The following is a 24,497-nucleotide window of genomic DNA, read 5'->3' as shown; positions in this document are numbered from 1 at the left end:
TCCGGAAGGGCTTCGGGTACCATGTCTTCATCCATGTAGAACTTGGCATCTGCAAAGTGTGATTTGGCTTCGGTGAATGGCTTGGTGTCACCTTGGATCACCTTCACTCCTTCTCGGTAAAATTTTAGGCATTGGTGAAGGGTGGACGACACTACCCCATTTGCGTGGATCCAAGGTCTTCCTAAGAGCAAGCTGTAGGAAGTTCTTGCATCAATCACGTGGAATATCGTGCTTTGAAACTCTCCATAATTCACCAAATTTGACTCTGTTGTCGCTTACGAATTTGTAGACAAGAGTACTACACGCGAAGGTAACTTAATTTGGATTTTGGTCCCGTTGTAATTTCGTATGTCGGTCACTATGTATTTTTCAGGAGAAACTCCTCAATCTTAAGGAGCCAGACTTTTCTCCTTACTTGGCTCCCTAACCAGCTGACACGTGACAATCCTTTTCTAGCTATTTAACTTAGAGATACAAGAGCCATGCATTTTTCAGTTATTTACAGCCTTGAATCAATTAAGCCCATACCTGTTGGAATTATTATTTTTCATCAAATCAACGGCATGATTGTTGCTATCTCTGAAATGATCGGACGCCCTTGCGAGTTAGCTCAAGTGGTTAAACAAAAGGTTTCGATTTTCTTACACCACTGTAAGCAAAAAGAAAAAAGAAAATTGATCCAACATCAGTTCTGACCATATATACGATGGGAAGTTGATCACTTGAGTTGATCCTTTATTTCTAAAATATTTGATAACAAAGACATAGTAACACTACACAGTACTGGATTTATTGTTACTGTTAACTAGAAGCTCTGAAATGTTGAACATGCAGCATCGAGAAATTGAGGGGTAACAGATGAAATCATTAAGCAGAATGAGAAGTGGTCTTAAACAAGTCCAAAGAGGATCGAGTGTTAAGGCCACGGTCCCAGAATTTTTCATAGAACTCAGCATAAGTGAAGCTCCTGTAGAGGGGAGGATGATGATCATCAATCAGTTGTGGGGCTGGTTCCATCACAGCATCGTACGATGGGCAATAGAATGTCGGGATGGAGATCCTTTCTTTGTTGCAATTCACCACCGCCCGATGGAGTACACTCTTGTAACGATCATTGCTAAGAACCTGTGAAATAAACAATTAGAAAAAGCGCACACATGCAGTTAGCAAAGGTTGAAGTTCTACTATGGGAAAAGATATATGGTTTCTTATATCGGAATGGCCGGAACCAGCTTATTCCTTGGAGCAACACCACCTCCCTCACAATTCCCCTTGCGATTGGGTGATGCAATCCTCTTACCCCAACAAAAACTGCTCCAGCCCACCCAAATCAGTGGGGCCATTCAGTGGCCCAACACCACTCCTAGACCAAGCGATTGGGTCATTCTTGCCCCTTTGTCCGCTTTAGTGGATCCGACGTCAATCACATTTTAAAATTTGTTTTTTCTTTGTGCATCAGATGCTTGGTCTTCATGCACAAGTAGGGAGGGTGAGCTGACCAAAAAGTGTTGACGGGACCCGCACTTAGGTGCACTCAGTTTCTGTTCAAACGTGGGTCGTTTGATTTCTGAGATTTGACGGTTCACATTAATCTTCCTTTTTTTAATTCAAAAAAAAAAAATCTGAAAAATGGTTGAGCCCACGTGGTACAACATGGGATGTTGGATTGCACAAATTGTAATCCAATAGTCTATGTCATTCATTTGGAATAAAATTAAAAAAAAATTATTAAAAAATAGAAAAAAAATTAAAAGGAATAGAATTTGAAATTAAACATAATATTTTATTTTTAAAAAAAAATTAATGCCAATTGGCCAGGCAATTTATTTCTAGTAGAGATACCCTTAGACAATTACTATCATTAAGCCAATAATTGCCTAATAGCGCAAGCAACTATCGTCTTAAAGAGTAGAGTTGCTCTTATAACTTAAGTTTTCCTAAAAAATTCTAATCAAGCGTATAAAAGATAAAGACATGTTAATGCAGCTCAAAATAGTTATAAAGTATTCTTGAGCATTATTTGTACCTGTGCGCCATTATTGGGAGAGTGAATTATATACATCTGTCCAAATAGTAGTGTTTTGAGCAAATATACAATGTCATGGCTTTTTTATCAACGCTTCAGTACGATATTGTACTGTTGTCTTGAAACTACAGTGTGACATGCATAGCGTGCGTGTTAGAATAGTATTTGTTAGCACGAGTGAGGGTTAAGTACCTACCAGTGGGCGTGAGGTACGACATCACACTCACAACAAATGACACTATATAAGTTGGACTAATAGATCGACACTTCACATATTTATGCACTGCATAGACTTGGTAAATTTGTATTATATTTCAAACGGTAGATTCTTCAAAACTGACTACGTGCAGTATCTGCAGGCCGTAGGCAGCACTGGATCATTGGCGGTCCAATTAAAAGGTTGAAGATGTGTTATATGGAGCAGAGATTGTTGAAAATAACACGTTTCTGTTGTTGAATTTCGGATCGATACTATTATGTGTCAGGATTCAGGAAGACCTAATCAAATATGCACATCGGCGATGATCTCACCATATTTATGCCAACATCATTTGACAGAAAGCAATTTGAACGGGCAGGATCTCGGCTAGTTTTGTGCTTTTTTGTGGGTCACGTAATCTGCCACCTATTGCCTAGTCCTTACTCTAATACTTGCCACACTTGTCAACCATGCAAGTATGGTCCACGCTAAGAAATTTTTGACAGACTAGCGTTAGAGAGATTAAATTTTTCATAAAATTTACAAACTAAATGGTATATTATTAATAGAAAATCATGCAAGATGTGGGCCATGTTAAGACATATTTCTTTGTAGGATAATGTTAGAGAGACTAAATTTTAAGATAAAGTTTACAACTAAATGATGTGTCATCAATAGAAATGAGCATTTTTATCTACAAATTTAGTTTTCTAGCATTACCCTCAATATTATTATGTAACGAGTGACAATTATCTAAACCGTCGATGTTGAAGAAAGTTGAGGTTTCACCATAAAACTAATTTATAATACATGTGGACAATACAACTGGATGACGTGGAGTGTGTGTGACCGGGATGACGTAGAGCGCGTATAACCGTTTGGCTTCATATGAGAGACAACCTGCTCTAATACCATGAAGAAAGTTGAGGTTCTATCATAAAATCAATTGCCAATATAAAAAGTAACCTAACTTACTTATAAGTCCATGTAAATCTCTTCTCCCTTCAATCAATGGAGGATTCATCCTCAACTAACGTAGGCTCATATTAGAACGCATTTTTAATTACCTTCATTTGATTTAGACTTACGAGAGAGTTAACTGACCTGGATTTGATCAGCAATGTTGACAATGAAAGTATGTGGGATGGGTTTGACAGCCACCCATTTGCTATTGTTCAGAACCTGCAAGCCTGCTACGTCATCTTGAAGGAGAACAGTGATGACATTAGGATCAGCATGACCAGGTAGGCCATAGGTGAGCTCTGGCTGAGGACAAGTCGGATAGTAATTGATTGCCATGTGCTGTCCATGCTTCCCCAGTGCCTTGTTCATGTAATCCCCTTCTAACCCTAAGCTTTCTGATATGGATTCGAGCAGTCTCACTGCTAATCCTCTCACATTCCTGCAATACTCAGCCACATCTTCTCTGCAGAAAATGTTCTAATTAAGTTAACATATTGTAATTGATTTAATAAGGCTCTTAATTAGCCAGCCAGATATTTAGAATTCTGCAGAAGTTTGCCAAATGAATGATACAAATTATTAACAGTATGACGATATTAGTTAACATGCATATCAAACTGTATAATAAGAGGAAATTTTCTCAAAACTTGTATGTGTATAATTGCATGTTAAATATATCCTTTCCTAAGGTTATTTAAACAATTAGAACCGTCTTATATTTTAGGTTATCAAATCGAAAACCGTTTGGTCATCTTAAACGTTCATAAAAACACGATAATTTGTTAGATAAATGTCATGAAAATTACCTGAAAGATGGAGGGTTGGACGGCCATTCATGCATGTAGTCCTCTAAAGGGTAGCAGTGGAGCCTTAAGTAGTCTCTCCAGCTGGAGACCTCCTCAGTTTTGACATTGAAACTCGTCGACAGCCTCGTGGTTTTAAGTGGATCATCGGAGAAACTCTTTAACCTCTCACTTTCTGGCAAATGGAAAAACTCCTTTGATACACTCAGCATGTTATCGATCACGGCCTCTTCAATTCCATGGTTTTGGACCTCCATTTTACAGGGAAACAAATTAATTAAAAGAAAGAAATTAAGTTAATATATACTTTCGTTTGAAGGAACTATATATAACACATAATCTCGAAAATTCATGTATGTTTTTTGGGACGTATTTTAATTTTGTACCTGAAAGAAACCGTAATCTTGGCAGGCAAGGCCTATCTGTTTGATTGTGTCCGAGCGCCTAGAATCCTCAAGGCCTTGGAGATTGATGAGAGGAATGGAGTGATCGGAGGACTGGACCTGGTCGAGATTCGGACGATCGTGTGCCGGTCGGACATAGTTAGAGGGAACATGGGTTGCACCAGACACAAGGTCAGATAAAAGTGTAGCCATTGTAACTCTAACAAGGACCCTGCTGGTGCTTGTGCTTGATTTTCAAATAGTTCTATAAGTTGGGGCGGTGGCCCTTTGTGGGAGCAAAGCTTATCAATTTACAATGTCATCAGTGCAGCATAACTGCAAACTAAAAAAAGTAAAAGAAGAGAAAATGGAAAAGGATAAAGAGAAATAAGTGTAGGGTGTAATTACAGGATCCTTTTGTGCGTGTTTTCTGTATTTTGAGATCTAATGGTACGTATTACATTTACAGAATCCTCCATGGATTTTAAAATAATATTTGACTACTCAAATATGAGTAGGAATTTCAACTTAAAATTTCTTAAATTGTTCGTTGTCAATTTATAGAATTTCGTGTTTATAATCAAAATCGTTCATATTATAAATTACCATATAAAGATCGTCTCCGCAAAAAAATCAATGAAAACTAAGGTCGTTTAGTCATCAAACTGTTTAAAAACAAATAAATAGTATTAGTAAAAACATTTCGAATTGTTTATGTATTTATCACAATAGATTAATTAAACGACCTTAGTTTTAATTTATTTTTTGCAGATATGATCTGTACAGTGTGATTCATAGTATGAACGGTTCTAATCATAAGCACAAAGCATTGTGATTAAACTACTAAGAATTTTAAATAGGAGTTCTTACTCATCTTTGAATAGCCAAGTATTATTATGGATTTTATACCTTTTGCATTAACATTTTGCATATGTAATAAAAGGGGTACTTTGATCCACTTCAAAAAAATAAAATTTCTTAATTTATGCGAAATTTTAATTTAAATATGAAAATCTAACTACGTACATGGAAAAATAATTAAAAGAAAAATTTTATACATTATCATATATGTTACACATACCGTTATGCTCTTTAAGAGAAGAGACTTCCACCTTTACTTCCACCGTTTTTTAAAATTCCGTATTTTTCAATAAATAGAGATTGATTGTGAGATCCACTTCACATCGAACTTTAATAAATCAAATCATTTATTTTGTAAGTCTCGATTCATAGATCATTCTTGCAAAAATTCAATTCACTCTGAAATCATTTGCCTATTTAATTCTCACAATAAAATTTCAATGTTTTTTAGAACATAATGTTCGTCAATTTCTTTGAACTCAATTAGATGTCTCAAGTATTTCCGATTTGGCTAATATTTTGTAAGAATGATCTATGAGGTGCAACTTAAAAAATAAATGATTCAAATCGTTGAAATTCGATATGTTGTATATCTCACAAAAAAAATGAAAGTCTCTTCCCTTAAAGACTACCCATACCATAAGTTGATAAAATACATTTAATTTGTGGTAGCAGCATCTACGAAAATAATAAAAATTAATCTGCCCATCATCAGTTTTTTAGGAAAACTAACGAAAAATTCAAAAAAAAACTTTAGTTTTAATGAAAAATGACAAAAATATATATATAATGAATAGTACAAGAGAAAGTTAAAAAGTGATTTTTCGTTAAAAGTGAACAGTACCATGAATGTCTCTCTAGTTTTTTATTAGGCACTTAATTGTATCTACCTAATTAAGCACTTAATCGCCATTAGAGAACTTTCCAATAACACAATTTTCTTTGGATACATTAACTTATCAGAAGAACCTTCCATTCAAAGCTTATTTCTTCTGTCGTGTCAAATTCGATTCTTCTAAAAAAGTCACCAAAGTAGTTAAAAATGAATAGGGTAAAATACAAAAAACTACCTCAATTATTGGTGTCATGACACTTTCATATCTCATCTTTTAAAATTGACAATGTCATACCTCATCTTTAGAATTTGGTCCAATGTTATACCTTCCGTTACTTGGCCGTTTATTAATTTTTTAATAGCAAGTGGGCTCCGAATCCAGCCACGTCAGCATTTAACTAAAAAGTAAACGGCCAAGTAACGAAAGATATAACATTGGACCAAATTCTAAAGATGAGGTATGACATTGTCAATTTTAAAAGATAAGGTATGAAAGTGTTGTGACACCAATAGTTGGGGTAGTTTTTTGTACTTTACCCAAATGAATTTTACATATTTTGCTGATATGGTGCCATATCTAGAATATTGAATTTTTGTAGACGGTTGAATAACATTATACAAGAATGGTACAGAATCCACGTCCCCAGCCACCTACTGCATGAACATTTTTCAACTTTCCTTATTCTTTTGATAATTTACGCATCGAACTTTTTCTCATTGGTGACAAATTCCAACTCTGATCATTCTTTATTCGAACGATATTCTAATATAACTCAAACTATGAAGGGAGATTTGAACTCTGGTGCAAAGCAGACACAACTGAAAATATGGCCAGGACTGCAATTCAACATATGGCCTTGGTTATACCTAGTAGTTTTACAATTGAAAATTTTGCTTTTCTTCTTCCATAATGTCCTTCTGATGCCCCTTATGGTTGAGGTCATGTGGAAGTGAAAAAATCTGGGGCAATACCTCTCGAGAGAATAGTGCTTGAAGGGCCATCCGCCCCTGACAGAGGAAGTTAACACGATAAGAGAACAATGAACTCGAAAAACAGATTATTCAATAATCCAATCCGATTGCAAAACATATATGTTTGAATACCTCTTCTGAGACCTCTTTCCATGAATCATTCGTGTTGTTGACAGTTCTACTGCAATGATCACTAGACGTGGCAGATGGGTGATTTATGTCAGTTTCTTTCAGCTCTTCCTTCCCTTTCTTACGCTTCTTTGACGCATCTGTCTCTACTCCACTGCCGGAAGGTGTGTTGGAACCATATGAGGAATGGTAGACCTGCTTTCGTTTTTTCTTTGACAAGAAGTTCTGAAAATAGATGAGAAGTATAGAGTAAACCAATCAATGTTGAAGGAAACCTGTTTTCTTTGCATTGTTTGAATCGTGAATTTCTTCAGTTGATGCAATGTCCATGTCATCATCGCTATTAGGCATCGTTGGTGATTTCAAAGCTGAATGGTGAGCTTCCACAGCTTCCGAGTGTTTTGGGTCCGATTGTTGATCCCGCAAAGAAGGAATTCGAAGAGAATTCTCTCCTCTCTCAATTTTGGTCGGTGGAGCTTGACCAGAATCCATTAATGGAACAGGTACCCTAGTCATGGACACAGGAGGAAGCAGGCCATGGGCAGCCTACCATGCAGTTGCAGCAGACCGCAGCAGAACTAGCCGCAGCATGAACAGCAGGATTTTGTAGCAGAGAAGATACAATAAGACTTGAAAATGTAGAGGAACTGCAGGGAAATGATTCGAAGTCCTCTAGATTATGGTGGAACGCACAATTCTGATGACCTGCTTTCTCACCTTGAAAAAAACTTCTTATGGAAAGTACTATTAGTGTTCCCTGACTCTAAGGCTTCACTTGTGCCATTATCTTCAGCTATCCTTTTGGCATATATTGTATGCATATGCGGATTTTCTTTTCGTTTCATAGTGACATGAGATTCATTTGTTGCATGCTGAGTTATTACCCCTTTCACCGAAGGCACAAACTCCCTATACGTACCAGGATTTTCGAGTGCTACCTGTGAAGGTATGGCATTATTGTTTGCGGAAGAAACAGAGGAACTGTGATCTTCTCGGCGCAAGGTGAAGACATCTGAGGAACTGCCATCCTGATTTTCTGTATTTTTTGACACTTCTTTTCTCATAGGTCTCTGACAGTAAAGAAGTCGTAGGTTAAGTGACTTACATGCTTAAAGAATAAGCATGAGCACAAGAAAGGGCTATTTATTAGTAATGTTACTAACGTATATAATAAAAACAATAACCTCATGAAGTGGTTTGATCTCCAAGTTCACTACTCGTTTACAGTGTGAAGAAGATGCTGATGATAAACTTCTTCCATCCTTTGTTCCCGCATATGATGTGGCCCATGTAGAAGGAGCTGAACTAGACTTCCGAGGATAAGGATTGCTTGGTTTTCTTCTGGGGCGTGGAGGTGGAATATCTATTCCAATTGATTGTCCTATCGAAACACCACTAGCTTGTGCCTCCTTCTCCAGCTGGTAGTGAAACCTTTTCTTGTCAGTATTCATGTTTACAGGTGTGATGCCAGACAGAATACAAGTGAAATATCCCAAATACTCTGATGAAACTCCAAGATCTCAAGCCTCGGTAATTCAGCCTATTTGTCTGAAATTGTACTTGAAAGAAAAAGAATAATGATCTCATCGTATTGTCTAGGATTGTTGATATGAGTATTGCGGCTGGAAACTGGTAGCAGTTTCCAACATTAAATGAATAAGCCATTGAAATAGTATTACACTGAAAACTCCTGAATAAGTGTAAGAAGCTTTTTGCTCTGAAGTTCCGGGAAAGACTATTGTGGAACCACCGACCATTCCAATTGCATAAGCTAAAAGAAAGATTCCTATTGATATCCTCAAGAACTTGTGCACAGTAACCCTCGCTGTGACTCTCACTATATCTTACCGTTGAGAGATAGGTTCCAAATGAAGTGCATCCATAATCGTTGGAACTTGATCGCATCAAACATAATACTCGGAACCAGAATTTACTGTTGTTGACTTACCAATTAATTTTGTATACAAAACAAATGGTGACTTGAGTTTCATAGCAAAGATATAACATAAAAAACAGTAAAAGAAAACCTGTAAGTGCAAATTAAAGAATCGATCTTGTCGAAAACCAAGCAATAGGAAGCGCAAACACACATCTCAAATGATCATCATGTGATGAGAAGGCACTTACCTTTGAAAAGAATTTCTGAGCATGGCTTCTGATTTGCACAACAGTCTTTGTTCAAAAATGTTCTGCAAATCAAAAACAGAAGAAAAAAGGGGGTGAAAATAGGATGATGTTACTAAATAAAGAAAAGAAATACATGAAAAATAGCAGTTGAAGTCGTTGCTAACAAGAGCTATCAAGCAGATTTAGCTCAATCTCAACAAGAATTTTACACATTGAATGCAAACAAATCAAGTTCCATCTCTCTCAGTAGCTGTAAGTAACGAAACAAACGAATCGGATAAGATAAAAATAAAGCAAATGTATCGTAACCTTCAATGCGCTGCCATGCTCGGCCATAAAGCTTCAGGGTCTCAATAAACTTATTATGCTCCCCTTCTGTCCATCGCTCTTGTTGCTTGGTAGTAGTATAGGGCTTTCTTGCCTACAACCATTAACACGAAAACAGTAATTCAGCCTCTCAGCACTCACTGGACACAATTTTAAACAAAAGAGATTCACCCTGCTGCGTTACCTTGACGAGAAGTCTTCTCCAGATGAGTGTGTGTCCATTACTAGTCGATACAACTGCAAAAGAAGCCACAAAATCGGTCTCTAATGTTATAGCAGCACACTTCAACAGTTAAATTATCATTTGGGTAGCAATTAAGCAGTTCAATTTCAGTTGGCACTGACACTGAAGCTACTAGATAGATACTTAAATAAACCTAGTGAGCAGTTGAAACTATTTGGAAATAGTTGTTGAATTAAATAGTGACATATCAATTAAATATTGACAACACACTGAAAATCATGTCAGCAATTTGGGTACCATTTCGACGAATTTCCCTAAATTATTAAAAAATTGAAAATTTCAGAATTCACCACAAGTACTAAATAAATTTCCTTATCCAGAACCCTCACCAAATCGAAACGGAACACTCCAAAAAATCTTACTAGGAAAAAAGAAAGGCGAATTTGATCAGTAAACATCAGCAATTTCTGTACTGACTGAAGCTTTGTTCTGCAATCTTTACCATCTGTTTGGTTGCTGAGAAAATTGAAAGCAAGAAAGAGAATAACTTTTTTTAATTTTATGCATTTAACAGTCCATATTTTCAACTTGAATTTTCCGATCAGTAGTATACGAAGAGTGAAGAAAGTACCTTGTGAGCGAACCCTGTCCGATTGAGGGATTTTTCGACAAAAGGTCAATGACGGGGACTACTCCAATTACTCACCGGAAACTTGCCAGAGATGGCATAATCAAAAATTAAAAAATAAAATGTTGGTTTTTGGTCTTGCTAAAACTAATTTTATTGATCGTTACCTATCCGTTAAAATATTTTTGGTATGAACATGTTAAAAAGTTTTTTAAAAAAATTGAAATTGCTTTTAAAACGGTTAAAAAAAAGGTGAAACATGTCACGATTAAGTTCAAAAGCAAAAATTTTAAAGCGTTTCTAACTCTTACAGCATTTTTTTGTTTAAGCTTATAAAGATTTTGCTTTAGGGAGAAAGTGGGAGAGCACTAAATAAGCTCCTACACTTATTAATGAGAATAAAGTTTTACTAATAAAAATAAAGTTTTCTGCTCTAACTAAAAATAAAATAATTATAAAAATAAAGTTATTAGTTACTTTGCCCTCAAATTGTAATTTAGTATCATTTTATACTCTGAAACTAATTTAACATCTGTTTGACGAAATGGATAAAAAATAGGATAAGTTGAGACTAAATGAGATGGAAATGACAGTCTTTTGGGACAAAGTGAGACAAAACCGACTAAATAACAATTTCATGAGGCAAATCAATTAATAAGATTTATAAAAAAAATAAAAATAAATCTCTTAGTTTCAAAGTTTTCCCACATTAAACCATCAATCAATCAAATATATTGAATGTTGCTTCATATGCTACCTCACATGGTGGCTTTTTTCTTGGAATGCCCTCTGATCCTGAATTTCTTTTTAATATTCTTGCAGAAGATGTAAGCGTTTTTATTAGGATTTAATAAAGCTTACCCTTTAACAACAAAAAAAAAAAATACATGGAACGGTCTATTAGTTGAGAGTGATAAATGAGAGAGGACAGAGAAATTAATAAACAAGGATAACAGCCTCAAAAAATTGGTAAATAAATATACATAAACCTTAAAATTTAAATTCATCTAATAATAATAAGCAAAAATACACACTCGTAAAAAGGCGCCTATAGTGATGAGTTGTAGGCCCTAATCTGAAGTGGTATTGAAGTGGGAAGGGGAAAGGAGAAAGCGGAGTACGGTTGGTGTCCCGGTTCTTTAACTGCGGTTTACGGACGATGATTTTAATATTTGTTTAATGAACGGCCTATACAATATTTGAAAGACAAAATTGGTCCCGCGTTTTTTTTGGTAAATATGTTACGTTCACGGCATAAAGTTAATTATGAACTGTCATGCGGCATGTCTCTTTCTTATGTATTGAAGAGCGACACTTTTATTGTATCGTCTCACATTTTTTATACTATATTAATTTCAAAATAATTTTACACGTTATATTACTGTCACAACAACAATGTATATGAGTAATGAAATCCTTCTCCATGCATTGAAAAAGAAAAACCATAGCATGCAAGGAATTTATCAAAGAGGAAAGCTTCCGTGGAACTTTAATCTCTGTAGACTTCATTAATTGGGATGAACTATAAACCAAATTTGTCCAACAAATTAGGAATCCTTTAAATCATTCTTTTATTTGTTAACAAGCTAATTAACACATGTGTAAAGTGCAACCATAATTGACACATCTCAACCTAAATCAAGGTGTGCTGACCATCACGTGAGAGTGACGTAACCATGTGCACAGTGCGGAAGCAATAATCATATAGAGAAATACAAGTGAATAAAAGCCAAACTACTAAAAGTACTAGCTAAGAAAAGGTGCTAGTGCGAGATTAAGTGTGAAATACACAACCAGAGCATATGACGTAACCATGCACAGTGCGGAAGCAATAATCATATAGAGAAATACAAGTGAATAAAAGCCAAACTACTAAAAGTACTAGCTAAGAAAAGGTGCTAGTGCGAGATTAAGTGTGAAATACACAACCAGAGCATAAGTAGCCTAAGTGCAGTCTAACAGGACAAGTACTAATTATACAACACTCGGACCCCACCACATCTCGGGCTCGACTCCACCATATTGTCTGCTTTGGGCCCCTACCACATCCTCACGGTTTTGTTTCTGGGAACTCAGATGAGAACTTCCTAGTGGGTCACCCATCCTGGGAATGCTCTCGCCCGAACTCGCTTAACTTCGGAGTTTCGATGGAATCCGAAGCCAGTGAGCTCCCAAGAAGCCTTGTGCTAGGTAGAGATGGGAATATACATATAAAGCTTACAGGATTCACTCCCCTGAGCGATGTGGGATGTTACAATCCACCCCCCTTAGGGGCCCGACGTGAACAATATCGTGTTATGGTGGAGTCGAGCCCAGGATATGATGGGGGCCTGGACCGGGATGTGACAATAATCACATGAACACATCTTTAATTACATGTGATTGTTACAAAGGATGAAACAAGAAGAAGTCTTTCCTCAAGCTTAAATCAAGATTTTAGACCGGCCTACTTTGTCGTCGTCGTTCTGCCGCTCGAATGTTATTAACTTGTTATTTTCTTGGTTTTTGGTATTGGTCTTGTTCTTGGTTCATCTTTTTCCCCTAATATAGATAATTCAAAAGAAAAATTATTTATGCACACTCATGGTTATTTTTGTCGAATTTATAATTCTTGTTGTGGCCTATTTATTGAAGGGAAAGAAAAAGAGAGAAAGGGGGACCGGCGGCAACAAAGAGAAAAAGAGAGAATAGGGCTCAGGGAAATTGTAGATATGTTTTCCTTGTGCCAGTGCTTTTAGTTATAATAAACCACAAGGAAGAGATACTTATTTTCCAAATAATACAAAACCTAACAGGATAGAATCACTAGATTTATAGGAATCCTAAACCAAATCTACTAAGAAATTGCACAATCACATATTAATTACAACAATTCTTTGGTTTATTTAATTAAAAGATCAACATGAAAAAAAAAATGACGTCCAAAAATCACTTCTCAACCCAAAACCCTAAAACAAATCTTGGATTTCAAGAATGGAGTTGTTTCCTTGCCCCTGACGTAATTGCCAAAATGATATACTCAAGTACTCCATTTTTTGGTATTCGTTCTCCCAAAAAAAAAAAAAAACACACACACACACACACACACGTACACGCACATATTTGTATTGACGAGTATTTGGAAGCTTGGATTATGTTTTCATTTGTCACGTTTTAAGGGTGTGACTAAATTATTTTAGAATAGACCATCCATGCATTTTTCATTTGTGGATAATTGCTGTTCATCCATATTTAGCATTCTTAATTAGCAATGTGCAAAATGAGCTTAATTGAGAGTTAGATTTAAGCTTATCACTCCAACTTTTATGCTTTACATGTGGTTAGGTTTTCCTAATTGAAACTGTAAAATCAAGATGAAAGGTTGAACAAAGAGCTATCCATTTTGGTTAATTCCTCATGGTGGTGACCATATCAATTTGGTGGGTGTCCAAGATCCTTTGTCACATGAACACCAAAGCCCTTCCTAAATTCAATTAAAGCACACAATACATGGCCGCCTAACAACCTAACGGCTGCGATCGACTCCTTTTACGTGCACGTCCATGATTTCCCCAAAATGTAAGGGACGTTCGATTCTCAAACGAAAAAATGTGATTAAATCATAACCCAACTCACCGTATGTGTTGGGTTATGAAGAGGAGTCAAGAAGAATTCATGGCCTTAGCAACTGGTGTTGGATTTAGTGGCATCAGATATGAATGTTTCATAGCTAATCTTCAGTAGTTATACACACACATAGGTTTTGTGTGCGACTCAGACCAAAACTATATAACATAAGTTTTGTCTTGCGACTCAGACCAAAACTATATACATAAGTTTTGAGTTGCAATTCAGACTGATATGTTTGAAAGTGCTTTAAAAATGATTGAAGACGTTTTTAATGAAAGTGTTTTTAGAATCTTCACAAAAAAAAAAAAAAAAAAAAAAAAAAAACAAACAAACAAACAAACAAAAAAAGTGCTTTTAGAATCAATCCTTAGTTAAATGCAAGTGAATCTTAAAAATGAACTTAAATACTTCTTGCAAGACGTACATAATTAGTGATTCTTCCAAAATTCACTTACAATGCTTTTGGAACACAAAAAACCTTTCCCAAAAAGCGCTTTCAGTTATTTTAAAAGCATATCCAAACATGTATAATATTAATCGTTGCGTGATAATCTTGTCATTTATACTCTTAATTTTAATAGGGAGAATCAACAAAAAAATCTAAACACTAACACATAAATAAGAGGTAAGATAGAAGATAAACAATAAAAAGTTATATACAACAAGATAGATTTTACAAATCTTATAGTTGTCGAATTAATTCGAATTTTGGTATTTGACTATATATATGAATTTGAATTTTGGGCTTTGACTATATATATGAATTTCAAAGAAGAATAGCTTTCAAGACTTGGAGTCCTACTTCTGGGTTGCACCGTGAAAAAGAAAGAACAAAGTAGATTTTTTTTAAATTTATAAGTGAAGGTTTAATGTAGATTTTTTTTTTAATTTATAAGTGAAGGTTTAATGTTAAGGTTGTTTATAGCCATTTAGTACTACAGTCTGATGGTATTCCTCTTTATTTGTAAGTGAGAGGTCTTAGGTTAGAATCTCGTGGATGGTGAATTCAATACCAAACTAGATTGTCATTGTATGGCTTAATCGAACTCCCCCCTGCCCTTAGTGTAAAATATATTTGTTGTACTAAAAAAAAAAAAAGTAAAGGTTGTTTATCAAATGCCAAAGATTATTAATTTTATGTCATATAAATATTATAATAGTGGTGGGATGTAACCATACTTGGAAGTTGGCATTTGGAATTAGGAAATAATATGTTTAAATTTGTTGCATTGTTGACAAATAAGTGCATGACTGTAAGAATATGTTTAAATTTGTTGCATTGTTGACAAATAAGAGAATGACTGTAAATGAATGAAGCATGATAATTGGAGGAGTGTTGAAAAGAAAAAGTCAGGATAGGCGCCCTAGGCCAATCCTTGTCTCGTCGTCCCTCCGCCATAGTGTAGTGCCGTGAAGGGTAGAGCAACAACAAAAATTTCTTAATTAGTCACTTATTTTAATTGATTCTCATGACACTTCTCCCGTTTTCAATGCATTAACCTGTATTGAATGTGGAATTCTACAACATTTGTAGAATTTGAATGTTTCGACGGACCCCACATAGATGATAGATTTATGCAGACTTCTAGTAGAATTGCACTTGTACATTTAGGTGGAAGTTTGATCGCGTCATGTTAAATAGACGGGCGTATGAAATAGGGGGATTTAAACAAAAATTTAAATATCAGCTAAGCAAGACTTAAAATATAAAGTGTGTTGAAAACATTGGTAATATTGAACGCAGTGTTGAAGACATTGGCAGTGTTGAATGCAATATTGAAAATATTGGTAGTGTTATGAATGCCCACACAGATTTTCAATGCCCACACAAAGTGATATTGACTTGGGAGGTGAAGGAGGATCGTACTTTCAATGATGTGTACTATAAATTTCAAAATGTTTGTCTAGAGTTGCTCTATAAATAGAGCACTCCGACTACTATCAAGATACAGAGTAAAAAATGAAAGATCAATAACATCAGTATCTATTTCTACCTCTTTTATTTGTCATCATCTTGTGCTATAGTTATAGTGTAATATTTTACACCTGCTTTGCTCTTGTCACTAATGAAGGTTATCTTTCTAACTTTGACCTATTTATAACAAAGCACGAATTGACCAAAAGGAAGTTCTGGCTTTATATATAGAGAAGATAAGTAAACACTTTCAGTTGGCATTAAGTATCACAATACAAATATAGACAGTCCAATGGCCCCGCAGCTGGAAGAAGAGGAAAACTTCGGCTGTGCCATGCAGCTGGTGTTTTCTTCTGTGCTGTCCATGTCTATGCAATCAGCAATCGAGCTAGGCGTTTTCGACATCATAGCGAAAGCCGGTCCTGGTGCCAAGCTGTCTTCATCAGAGATTGCAGCCCGTATCGGCAGCGGCACCAGGAATTCTGAGGCACCGATGATGTTGGATCGTATTCTAAGGCTCCTAGCCAGTCACTCTATTCTCAGCTGCTCTGTCGTTGCTAATGAAGAAGATGGGTCTGATTCTCAGAGGCTCTACAGCCTTGGTCCTGTGTCCAACTACTTTGTGACTAATGAAGATGGTGTTTCTTTAGGTCCCATGATGGCATTGATGCAAGACAAGGTCGTCCTAGACTCCTGGTCTGTTTAGTACTACTCTCTTGCCCCTACTAATTAACCATTGTCTTAACCCTTTTCTCTTTTTATTCATCTATATTTTGTTTTAGTAGAATTATTAGAGATAATTAGGGCAATAGTTCTGAATTTTAATTCAATTGGAACCTTGGTCTTTAAATTAATTATCTCTAAATATCGGTCTCTAAACTTGTTACAATGGAAAACAATATTTTTTTTGAATAACTCCATTCAAACTTCGTCCCTTTTTGGCCCCTTTAAACCTTTTATTCTAAAAGGAAATTACCAAGAATGTTATTCAAAAGGACTATTGCTTCATATTATGGCAAGTTCAGAAAGCAATACTCAAAAATTTTTAGTTCTGGAACCAAAGCTCAAATTGTGTCAAAATTGCTCCAATTTTTTCAAATTATTACGAAAAAGAAACCAATATAACTTGAAAATAATTTATTATGCATGAATCACTATAAACTCATTTGGCAATTTTTCATTTGTTTCATTCTGGAATCACTTACAAGTTATTTATTCACAACAAATTAGAAATGGCCACATCAATCATTGTAGAAAAGAAATTGGTCTCTCTAGCTTTTATTTTCTAATTAGCCTAATTAATGGTAATTATCTTGTTTCAAAAAAAAAAAAAAAAAAAAAAAGGTAATTTATCTTTTTAACTCTGACTTGGGTGATACACATTGACATTGATAGGTCCCAACTGAAAGATGCAGTTGTTGAAGGAGGAATTTCATTTAACAGGGTCCACGGCAAGCACTCTTATGAGTACCTAGGTTTAGACCCCAGGTTTAATCAAGTTTTCAACACAGCAATGTTTAACCACACCACTATTGTCACCAAGAAGATTCTTCATCTCTACAAGGGTTTTGAGAAAATTACCCAACTTGTTGATGTTGGTGGTGGTTTGGGAGTCACTATTAGTCTAATCACTTCTAAGCATCCCCATATTAAGGGTATCAATTATGACTTGCCTCATGTCATAAAACATGCCGCTTCATATCCTGGTAAAGATCACTTTAATTAATTTGATTCGTAATAGTTAGTTGGAACATGATGTTCGCACACTCACCATTTTTAATTCCCTACACACTTATGTTTTAGCTTTAGTTGAATAAATCATACAGAGAATCTAAAGACATAAAATTCAAAGATATACAAAAGAAGCAAACGACATGCGGGAATTATTTTTCTTCTTATTTTATTTATCATGCACAAGCCATGCAACTTAAAATAGGAATTAATTTATTTTTGCAGGGGTGGAACATGTTGGAGGAGACATGTTTGCAAGTGTTCCATCTGGGGATGCCATTTTGTTGAAGGTTATTTTTCATTTTCCCGAGCATTAATTTTGTTTTCCTATTCCGTTTGAGGTCATACGAACAATCGTTACAATGTATCTTTTGATAAACTTGTAGTGGATACTTCACAATTGGAGTGACCAACACTGCCTAAAGCTGTTGGAAAATTGTTACAACGCTATTCCAGACGATGGAAAAGTGATTATCGTGGAAGCACTTCTTCCAGTGAAGCCAGAGACTAGCACCGCCGTGAAGAGCACCTCCCTACTTGATGTGCTTATGCTGAGTCAAAACAGGGGAGGAAAGGAGCGGAGCCGAGAAGAGTTCATGACTCTGGCAACTGGTGCTGGATTTAGTGGCATTAAATTTGAATGTTTTGTCTCCGGCATTTGGGTGATGGAGATCTTTAAGTAAACACCTATGTATGTGAAGATGATCAGCAAAATAGTGTTATGCTTGATTATCATTTCTTTGAGCTATGTCTAGATGCGTGTATAAATAAAAATAACTCCGGCTCATAATCTGTATCTCAGAAACACCTATGTACGTGAACATGATCAGCAAAATATTTTTCTTAAAACTACAAGGAGATATATTATGGCAAAATGTGTACGTATATATCTGACTAGGGATGAGGCCTTTTGGCGGTAAGATTTGGGTGTTTATGCTCGCCAACTTTCCACCTCTGTCGCCGTTTAATGATTTGATTACTCGGCTCCTGGTCTTTGAATCCAAGCACGCTACGAATCCGGCAGGTTGTCTTTGTGTGTTGTCTTTCAAGACAACTATTAAATAGGTCATGAAGAAATTGGATTAGTATAAACATATTGTTTATAACCCTTTTGCGAGCTGTCTGTTTTCGATGCTCATCTGCATCTTCTCAGTGGTAGGTATGGTTTCCCACCTGCAGTCATTTTGGATTAGCGTTCAACCACGCAGTGGTAAGCCCTCTTTTCTTCATGTGCCTCTTTTTTCATTTATTTTTCAGTTTTTAATTTACAAATAAATTTTACGTTTAAATTCTCATTTTGGCATCCTAAAGATTTTATCTTTGTAATCAAATGCTTTATATTGCTGTCTGGTTTTGTTCTTCTTCATTTTCAAGAACCACAGTTGTTTATTGAAGGTATATAATCCGTTCAGCTATTTAGTTCTCAATGTCTCAAATATTTTACGTTGTTAACTTTCTGTTACTTGCGTTGCCCAAATCATCCAATCCACATTTACTAATGAAACAATTGATTGTTGACAATTTGACCAAAGCACTTCTACAAAATACCTATGCATAGACCACTACCGTAATCCGTTCTCAATGTATACAATTTTTGTTTTTCCTCTTGAGCCTTTTGTTTAACAAATTTTTTGGTCTGCAGATACAACTTTTGTTTAACTTTTGGTTTTTTTTTTTTTTTTTTTTTTTTTTTCAATTTTTGCCTGTTTGTTTATGTGTTGAGATGCCCAATTTTCCTACGTACTATTGGTAAATGACTCCTCTAACTCCCATGACAAATATTCAGGTATTGCATATTGGATTTCTTTTTGGTTTTCAGAAAACAGACAAGTAATTCTTTGTTTCTGCAGGTGAAGATAATAGATACGAACAGAGTATTCCTACACATCTGAATAACGCGTCAACTCCAAACTAGCAACCAACAGACTATCCCTAACCCTCACAAAGTCACACGGGCCACTACCAAGAAAGCACCCTCCAAACCTCTACATCAGCATCCAAGTAAATCCCACTCCTGCTTTGCTTCATAAGTTCATTGTTATTTTCCGTAATATATTCTGATTTCTAGAACTGTAAATTCGCATTTGGAAATGAATTTTCTACAATAGTTATGAACTACAATTTGTGTTTGGATGGCCGTGATTCATGTTAAACGATCTTGGTGATTGGATCTTTTAGATTGGATTTTTGTGGTTTTGAATTTCTGGGTTTTTTTAGCTTTTGAGTGTTGGGGATTTCTGTCCCTTTCGAACTAGCCCTCCCTCGCTCTCAATTTCCTCCCCTTCACTGATCATCTGAAACCAATGATACTCAGAGTTCACTGATCATCTTTAATGTAGATTTTTTTTTTTTTAATTTATAAGTGAAGGTTTAATGTTAAGGTTGTTTATAGCCATTTAGTATTATAGTCTAATGATATTCCTCTTTATTTGTAAGTGAGAGGTCTTAGGTTAGAATCTCGTGGATGGTGAATTCAATACCAAACTAGATTGTCATTGTATGGCTTAATCGAACTCCCCCCTGCCCTTAGTGTAAAATATATTTGTTGTACTAAAAAAAAAAGTAAAGGTTGTTTATCAAATGCCAAAGATTACTAATTTTATGTCATATAAATATTATAATAGTGGTGGGATGTAACCAGACATGGAAGTTGGCATTTGGAATTAGGAAATAATATGTTTAAATTTGTTGCATTGTTGACAAATAAGAGAATGACTGTAAATGAATGAAGCATGATAATTGGAGGAGTGTTGAAAAGAAAAAGTCAGGATAGGCGCCCTAGGCCAATCCTTGTCTTCTCGTCCCGCCGCCATAGTGTAGTACCGTGAAGGGTAGATCAACAACAAAAATTTCTTAATTAGTCACTTATTTTAATGGATTCTCATGACACGTCTCCCGTTTTCAATGCATTATCATGTATTGAATGTGGAATTCTATAACATTTGTAGAATTTGAATTTTTCGACAGACCCCACATAGATGATAGAGTTATGCAGACTTCAAGTAGAATTGCACTTGTACATTTAGGTGGAAGTTTGATCGAGTCATGTAAAATAGACTGGCGTATAAAATAGAGGGATTTAAACAAAAATTCAAATATCAGCTAAGCTAACTTGATAAACTAAAATTTGTTGCCATGTAAGAAGACTTAAAATATAAAGCGTGTTGATAACATTGGCAATGTTGAATGCAGTGTTGAAAACATTGGCAATGTTGAATGCAATATTGAAAACATTGGTAGTGTTATGAATGCCCACACAAAGTGATATTGATTTGGGAGTTGAAGGAGGATTATACTTTCAAAGATGTGAACTAAAAATTTCAAAATATTTGTGTGGAGTTGCTCTATAAATAGAGCACTCCGACTACTATCAAGATATAGAGTAAAAAAGAAAAGATCGATAACATCAGTATCTATTCCTACGTCGTTTATTTGTCATCATCTTGTGTTATAGTTATAGTGTAATATTTTACATTTGTTTCGCTCCTGTCACTAGTGAAAGTTATCTCTCCAACTTTGATCTATTTATAACAAAGCGCGAATTGACCAAAAGGAAGTTCTGGCTTTATATATAAAGAAGTTAAGTAAACACATTCAGGTGGCATTAAGTATCGCAATACAAATATAGACAGTCCAATGGCCCTGCAGCTGGAAGAAGAGGAAAACTTCGGCTGTGCCATGCAGCTGGTGTTTTCTTCTGTGCTGTCCATGTCTATGCAATCAGCAATCGAGCTAGGCGTTTTCGACATCATAGCGAAAGCCGGTCCTGGTGCCAAGCTGTCTTCATCAGAGATTGCAGCCCATATCGACAGCGGCACCAGGAATTCTGAGGCACCGATGATGTTGGATCGTATTCTAAGGCTCCTAGCCAGTCACTCTATTCTCAGCTGCTCTGTCGTTGCTAATGAAGAAGATGGGTCTGATTCTCAGAGGCTCTACGGCCTTGGTCCTGTGTCCAACTACTTTGTGACTAATGAAGATGGTGTTTCTTTAGGTCCCATGATGGCATTGGTGCAAGACAAGGTCGTCCTAGACTCCTGGTCTGTTTAGTACTACTCTCTAACCCCTACTAATTAACCATTGTCTTAACCCTTTTCTCTTTTTATTCATCTATATTTTGTTTTGGTAGAATTATTAGAGATAATTAGGGCAATAGTTCTGAATTTTAGTTCAATTGGAACCTTGGTCTTTAAATTAAATATCTCTAAATATCTGTCTATATACTTGTTACAATGGAAAACAATAATTTTTTTGAATAACTCCATTTGAACTTCGTCCCTTTTTGGCCGCTTTAAACCTTTTATTCTAAAAGAAAATTACCAAGAATGTTATTCAAAAGGACTATTGCTTCACATTATGGTAAGTTCAGAAAGCAATACTCAAAAATTTTTTGTTCAGGAGCCAAAGCTCAAATTGTGCCAAAATTGCTCCAATTTTTTCAAATTATTACAAAAAAGAAACCAATATAACTTGAAAATAATTTATTATGCATGAATCACTATAAACTCACTTGGCAATTTTTCATTTGTTTCATTCTGGAATCACTTACAATTTATTTATTCACAACAAATTAGAAATGGCCACATCAATCATTGTAGAAAAGAAATTGGTCTCTCTAGCTTTTATTTTCTAATTAGCCTAATTAATGGTAATTATCTTGTTTCAAAAAAAAAAAAAAAAAGTAATTTATCTTTTTAACTCTAACTTGGGTGATACACATTGACATTGATAGGTCCCAACTGAAAGATGCAGTTGTTGAAGGAGGAATTTCATTTAACAGGGTCCACGGCAAGCACTCTTATGAGTACCTAGGTTTAGACCCCAGGTTTAATCAAGTTTTCAACACAGCAATGTTTAACCACACCACTATTGTCACCAAGAAGATTCTTCATCTCTACAAGGGTTTTGAGAAAATTACCCAACTTGTTGATGTTGGTGGTGGTTTGGGAGTCACTATTAGTCTAATCACTTCTAAGCATCCCCATATTAAGGGTATCAATTATGACTTGCCTCATGTCATAAAACATGCCGCTTCATATCCTGGTAAAGATCACTTTAGTTAATTTGATTCGTAATAGTTAGTTGGAACATGATGTTCACACACTCACCATTTTTAATTCCCTACACACTTATGTTTTAGCTTTAGGTTGAATAGATCATACAGAGAATCTAAAGACATAAACATTCAAAGATATACAAAAGAAGCAAACGACATGCGGGAATTATTTTTCTTCTTATTTTATTTATCATGCACAAGCCATGCAACTTAAAATAGGAATTAATTTATTTTTGCAGGGGTGGAACATGTTGGAGGAGACATGTTTGCAAGTGTTCCATCTGGGGATGTCATTTTGTTGAAGGTTATTTTTCATTTTCCCGAGCATTAATTTTGTTTTCCTCTTCCGTTTGAGGTCATACGAACAATGGTTACAATGTATCTTATGATAAACTTGTAGTGGATACTTCACAATTGGAGTGACCAACACTGCCTAAAGCTGTTGGAAAATTTTTACAACGCTATTCCAGATGATGGAAAAGTGATTATCGTGGAAGCACTTCTTCCAGTGAAGCCAGAGACTAGCACCGCCGTGAAGAGCACCTCCCTACTTGATGTGATTATGCTGAGTCAAAACAGGGGAGGAAAGGAGCGGAGCCGAGAAGAGTTCATGACTTTGGCAACTGGTGCTGGATTTAGTGGCATTAAATTTGAATGTTTTGTCTTCGGCATTTGGGTGATGGAGATCTTTAAGTAAACACCTATGTATGTGAAGATGATCAGCAAAATAGTGTTATGCTTGATTATTATTTCTTTGAGCTATGTCTAGATGCGTGTTGTTAAGGACTGTAGTAATAAAGATTCAGTTTGTAATAAACCCTAGAAATAGGTAATGTGTGCTGTGCATGGCTGTAATAATTAGTTGAGAGTATTATGACAGGTGGCAAGTTAGTTAGAAGAATATAGTTATATGTGAGTAGGAAAGGATGTATATAAGTAACACAATTGTAATCTATTTCTGTATCTCAGAAACACCTATGTATGTGAACATGATCAGCAAAATATTTTTCTTAAAACTAGAAGGAGATATATTATGGCAAAATGTGTACGTATATATCTGACTAGGGATGAGGCCTTTTGGCGGTAAGAATTGGGTGTTTATGCTCACCAACTTTCCACCTTTGTCGCCGTTTAATGATTTGATTACTCGGCTCCTGGTCTTTGAATCCAAGCACGCTATGAATCCGGCAGGTTGTCTTTGTGTGTTGTCTTTCAAGACAACTATTAAATAGGTCATGAAGAAGTTGGATTAGTATAAACATATTGTTTATAACCCTTTTGCGAGCTGTCTGTTTTCGATGCTCATCTGCATCTTCAGTGGCAGGTATGGTTTCCCACCTGCAGTCATTTTGGATTAGCGTTCAACCACGCAGTGGTATGCCCTCTTTTCTTGATGTGCCTCTTTTTTCATTTATTCTTCTTCTTCCTTCAGTTTTTAATTTACAAATAAATTTTACGTTTAAATTCTCATTTTGGCATCCTGCAGATTTTATCTTCGTAATCAAATGCTTCATATTGCTGTCTGGTCTTGTTCTTCTTCACTTTCAAGAACCACAACTATTTATTGAAGGTACATAATTTGTTCAGCTATTTAGTTCTCAATGTATATTTGCGTTGTTAATTTTCTATTACTTGCGTTGCCCAAATCATCCAATCCACATTTACTAATGAAACAATTGATTGTTGACAATTTGACCCCAAGCACTTCTACAAAATACCTATGCATAGACCACTACCGTAATCCGTTCT

General features: G+C 35.6%; 3 protein-coding genes and 1 long non-coding RNA gene across 4 annotated transcripts; 2 read left to right on the top strand and 2 right to left on the bottom strand.

Moving 5' to 3' along the window:
* Positions 1 to 793: 793 nt before the first annotated feature.
* Positions 794 to 4,587, bottom strand: LOC137719498 (protein DMR6-LIKE OXYGENASE 2-like). Its single transcript, XM_068458548.1, has 4 exons — positions 4,378 to 4,587; positions 3,995 to 4,242; positions 3,330 to 3,651; positions 794 to 1,125 (listed from the first exon to the last, which is right to left on the bottom strand). Exons 1-4 carry the CDS (start codon positions 4,585 to 4,587, stop codon positions 868 to 870), a joined length of 1,038 nt encoding a protein of 345 aa, XP_068314649.1. The 3' UTR covers positions 794 to 867.
* A 2,200-nt stretch (positions 4,588 to 6,787) lies between these two features.
* On the bottom strand, positions 6,788 to 9,309 carry LOC137719374 (uncharacterized). The gene is made up of 3 exons (XR_011066389.1): positions 7,447 to 9,309; positions 7,175 to 7,366; positions 6,788 to 7,078 (listed from the first exon to the last, which is right to left on the bottom strand). It is a non-coding gene; the product is annotated as an uncharacterized lncRNA (long non-coding RNA).
* Positions 9,310 to 16,228: 6,919 nt separating this feature from the next.
* On the top strand, positions 16,229 to 18,559 carry LOC137720306 (cathecol O-methyltransferase 1-like). The gene is made up of 4 exons (XM_068459356.1): positions 16,229 to 16,657; positions 17,357 to 17,667; positions 17,918 to 17,982; positions 18,079 to 18,559. The coding sequence occupies exons 1-4, from the start codon at positions 16,254 to 16,256 to the stop codon at positions 18,373 to 18,375; spliced, it is 1,077 nt and encodes a 358-aa protein (XP_068315457.1). The 5' UTR covers positions 16,229 to 16,253; the 3' UTR covers positions 18,376 to 18,559.
* Positions 18,560 to 21,293: 2,734 nt separating this feature from the next.
* Positions 21,294 to 23,525, top strand: LOC137720307 (cathecol O-methyltransferase 1-like). The gene is made up of 4 exons (XM_068459357.1): positions 21,294 to 21,732; positions 22,425 to 22,735; positions 22,988 to 23,052; positions 23,149 to 23,525. The coding sequence occupies exons 1-4, from the start codon at positions 21,329 to 21,331 to the stop codon at positions 23,443 to 23,445; spliced, it is 1,077 nt and encodes a 358-aa protein (XP_068315458.1). The 5' UTR covers positions 21,294 to 21,328; the 3' UTR covers positions 23,446 to 23,525.
* Positions 23,526 to 24,497: the final 972 nt, after the last annotated feature.

The sequence above is a fragment of the Pyrus communis genome, chromosome 16 (genome assembly GCF_963583255.1).
Source record: "Pyrus communis chromosome 16, drPyrComm1.1, whole genome shotgun sequence".
Taxonomy (NCBI): domain Eukaryota; kingdom Viridiplantae; phylum Streptophyta; class Magnoliopsida; order Rosales; family Rosaceae; genus Pyrus; species Pyrus communis.
Note: the sequence above shows the minus strand (reverse complement) of the source record. Positions and strands in the feature narration are given on the sequence as shown.